General features: G+C 37.4%; 1 protein-coding gene across 1 annotated transcript; it reads left to right on the forward strand.

The window, feature by feature from the left end:
* Positions 1 to 249: 249 nt before the first annotated feature.
* Positions 250 to 3,478, forward strand: LOC129301835 (jasmonate-induced oxygenase 2-like). The gene is given in 8 exon segments (XM_054940441.1): positions 250 to 414; positions 417 to 504; positions 596 to 621; positions 624 to 671; positions 674 to 843; positions 845 to 925; positions 3,009 to 3,216; positions 3,219 to 3,478. Coding segments are annotated over 8 exon segments (786 nt in total). The 5' UTR covers positions 250 to 287; the 3' UTR covers positions 3,257 to 3,478.

Consider the following 3,478-nt stretch of genomic DNA (forward strand, 5'->3'; position numbering starts at 1 on the left):
ATAATCAGACCCAAATTACTCTCCTTTTCTCTCTAGTTAAACTAAACGAGGTATTATTAAATTTTCTCTATAGTTTTCCCTCTCCCTATTTTTCTTACTTTTCCCTCCATCCAAACCAAACCTTCCAGAAATTGTGTCTTCAATATCCCTCACAACTGAGTAATTTTGTCGAGTAGATTTTGAGGCTTCTGAAATTTAATCTGATTTAAAACGATACTCCTACACCAAATTGTGCTAAAAAACTGGGGGTTCTTCCAGATTGTGAACCATGGGTTAGCCCCGTGCTCATGGATAAGGCTCGAGAGACGTGGCGCGAGTTCTTTCACTTGCCTATGGAGATTAAACAGCAATACGCTAACTCGCCCAAGACTTATGAGGGATATGGAGCAGGCTCGGAGGTTGAAAAAGGCGCTATTCTGACTGGAGCGATTACTATTTCCTTCACTACCTTCCCTTGTCGGTCAAAGACTACGACAAATGGCCTGCTCTGCCTGCTTCTTCCAGGTAAATTTACAAAGCGAGGATGAGAATCACTAAGAGTATATGTGTGTGTATATGAAGAGGATGACGTGTTTTAATTTCCCTGGCGGTGCAGGGAAGTGTTTGATGAGTATGGGAGGGAGTGGTGAAGCTGTGCGAGAGGTTGATGAAGGTTCTGTCTGTGAACCTCGGCTGGACGAGGATTTTCTGCAGAATGCTTTCGGAGGACACGACGTAGGAGCGTGTCTAAGGGTCAATTTCTACCCAAAATGTCCCAAGCCGGACCTCACCCTCGCCTCTCGTCTCACTCCGATCCCGGCGGGATGGACTCTGCTGCTGCCGGACGCCGAGGTTCCCGGTCTCCCAAGTTCGTAAATTCGACACCTGGATCACCGTCAAGCCCGTGCCTCATGCCTTTATTGTCAATATTGGGGACCAAATACAGGTATGCCGATTTAAATCGTCAGATTTATAACTCCTCTCTCTCTCTCTCTCTCTCCTCTCTCTAATTTCGATTATCTAAGTGTCTGTGTGCCTGTAGTAACAAAATGTTACCGCTTTACCTAATACGAAAAACCAAAGATATCAAACTGGAAAAAGCTTGATCTCCTTACTTTTTAACCAGATATGTTGAATCCAACGTTTGGTTAGGATTCGGGGTATGATAAGCACGTCTCGGTCGTCACATGGAGGGGCACAATGTCGAGGGGTCAACGTTTTGATATCCCTTGTTCCTTGTCAACGTGTTTTGGATAAATTTAAGTAGCAGCCTTCGCACGAAATTACTTTCAGTTTATAATCTGACGTGAATTAAGGATGTATGTTTTCGTGACAAGATAAGAATGCCCAGGTTGCTGTTTTGAGTTTACTAGCTGCATCCACTTGGAGGCATGTTGGTATATTGTTAGAATATTTTAAAGCAATATAATGTTCTTTTCGCTTTTGACAAAAATCAGCCCACATACACAAAAAAGAAAAGTAGATATACACATTCTTCTTTTCGTGGGAGGTTAACGTTGTAGGCTTTGACATTTTCTATTAAGTTTGTGTGCACTAAATAAACCTTTGCTTTTCTGTGTGTTGGGAAAATTTTTTAAGGTTTAAGCAATGCAATATACAGAGCGTGGAACACAGAGTGATTGTGAATTCAGACAAAGAGAGACTTTCACTGGCTTTCTTCTACACCCAAGAGCGCGACATTCCCATTGCGCCGGCGAAAGAGTTGGTGACGCCGGAGCAACCGCCTCTCTATCAAGCCATGACCTTCGATGAGTACAGACTATTCATTAGGTTGATGGGACCTCGCGGGAAATCTCATGTTGAATCCTTGAAATCACCGAGGTGATTATATTATAAACGGTTTTTAAAAAATTTACATCCCTTGTCAACCAATAGTCCCCTTGCATTTGTAGTAATTTAATTCACTCACATAGGGATTTGATATCATATGTAAAATGCACATAATTAAGGTAAACAATAGATTCACAGGTCGCATTTTGATTTTCATTCAAGTGCAGTCTAGTTGTAGTTTTGTCCTTTTCCGCTTTAGTTTGAACATGAAAGAATTTAATTAGATGCCTGTCACTTTATTATTATTATTATTATATTAGATATAATTATAGTATATTTAATAATAAAAGATCGTGGTTTTTGTCCCCACACAGCTCCTACGCATGGTTATATTTAATTTCCTATTAATTAAATATGGCAATGAGATTTGCATCACTCTTCCAGTTCAGTGGACTTATATATAGCATTGGATATTACACACATAAGTAACGAAATTAGGAGCCGGATTCTCTCCTGCTCCTCCTCTCCTGTTTTCTATCCTGCCCCGCGAAATTATTATGATAAGTAAGTAATTAATTCAAAAATCAATTTTTCAACGAACAACTCATCAATGTTACAATGTACGGCCCCAGTCACCAGCCAGTTCAATATGGAATGACATTTTGATTCCCTCGTAAGCAAAATTATAAACATTTTTCCGTTTGTATAAAAAAAAGCATTAATATTTTGGTCTATGTCAATGTTTTAAAATTAAATTAGACGTTGAACTGAAAAGTCCCATATGTCATAATTTTATGGTTTAAACAAACCGGTTAAACAAGTGGTCAACTAATAACATAATAATTAAATAAAAATTTTATATTGACAATATTATTTTCAGTTTGGAATTGTTTGGTCACAATACATTAAATTTAATTCTCATTTTTTTTACACGTATATATTCTATTTACCGTCGTTTTATTCTTTAAAGTAAATGGGTTTTTCATTTTTCTCTACACTTTCAATGATATAATGCCAATAAACAAATTATGAACACAAGATTTTATTATGATAAATTAACCTTAAGTTAACATTAATATTTTAAATTGAATAAATAATTTTATTATTAAAATAAGAGTAAAAAGAAAAAAAGATTCAAAATGATCCAACCATTCTAAGTTTTAAGTTTTTGATAGGTTTTAAGTTTGTGTGCACTAAATAAACCTTTGCTTTTCTCTGTGTTGGGAAAATTTTTTAAGGTTCTAAGCAATGCAATATACAAGAGCGTGGAACACAGAGTGATTGTGAATTCAGACAAAGAGAGACTTTCACTGGCTTTCTTCTACAACCCCAAGAGCGACATTCCCATTGCGCCGGCGAAAGAGTTGGTGACGCCGGAGCAACCGCCTCTCTATCAAGCCATGACCTTCGATGAGTACAGACTATTCATTAGGTTGATGGGACCTCGCGGGAATCTCATGTTGAATCCTTGAAATCACCGAGGTGATTAATATTATAACGGTTTTTAAAATTTACATCCCTTGTCAACCAATAGTCCCTTGCATTTGTAGTAATTTAATTCACTCACATAGGGATTTGATCATATGTAAAATGCACATAATTAAGGTAACAATAGATTCACAGGTCGCATTTTGATTTTCATTCAAGTGCAGTCTAGTTGTAGTTTTGTCCTTTTCCGCTTTAGTTTGAACATGAAAGAATTTAATTA

This window comes from Prosopis cineraria, unplaced genomic scaffold, assembly GCF_029017545.1.
Source record: "Prosopis cineraria cultivar Desert tree isolate PC_DT_omini unplaced genomic scaffold, ASM2901754v1 PC2, whole genome shotgun sequence".
Classification (NCBI taxonomy): Eukaryota; Viridiplantae; Streptophyta; class Magnoliopsida; order Fabales; family Fabaceae; genus Prosopis; species Prosopis cineraria.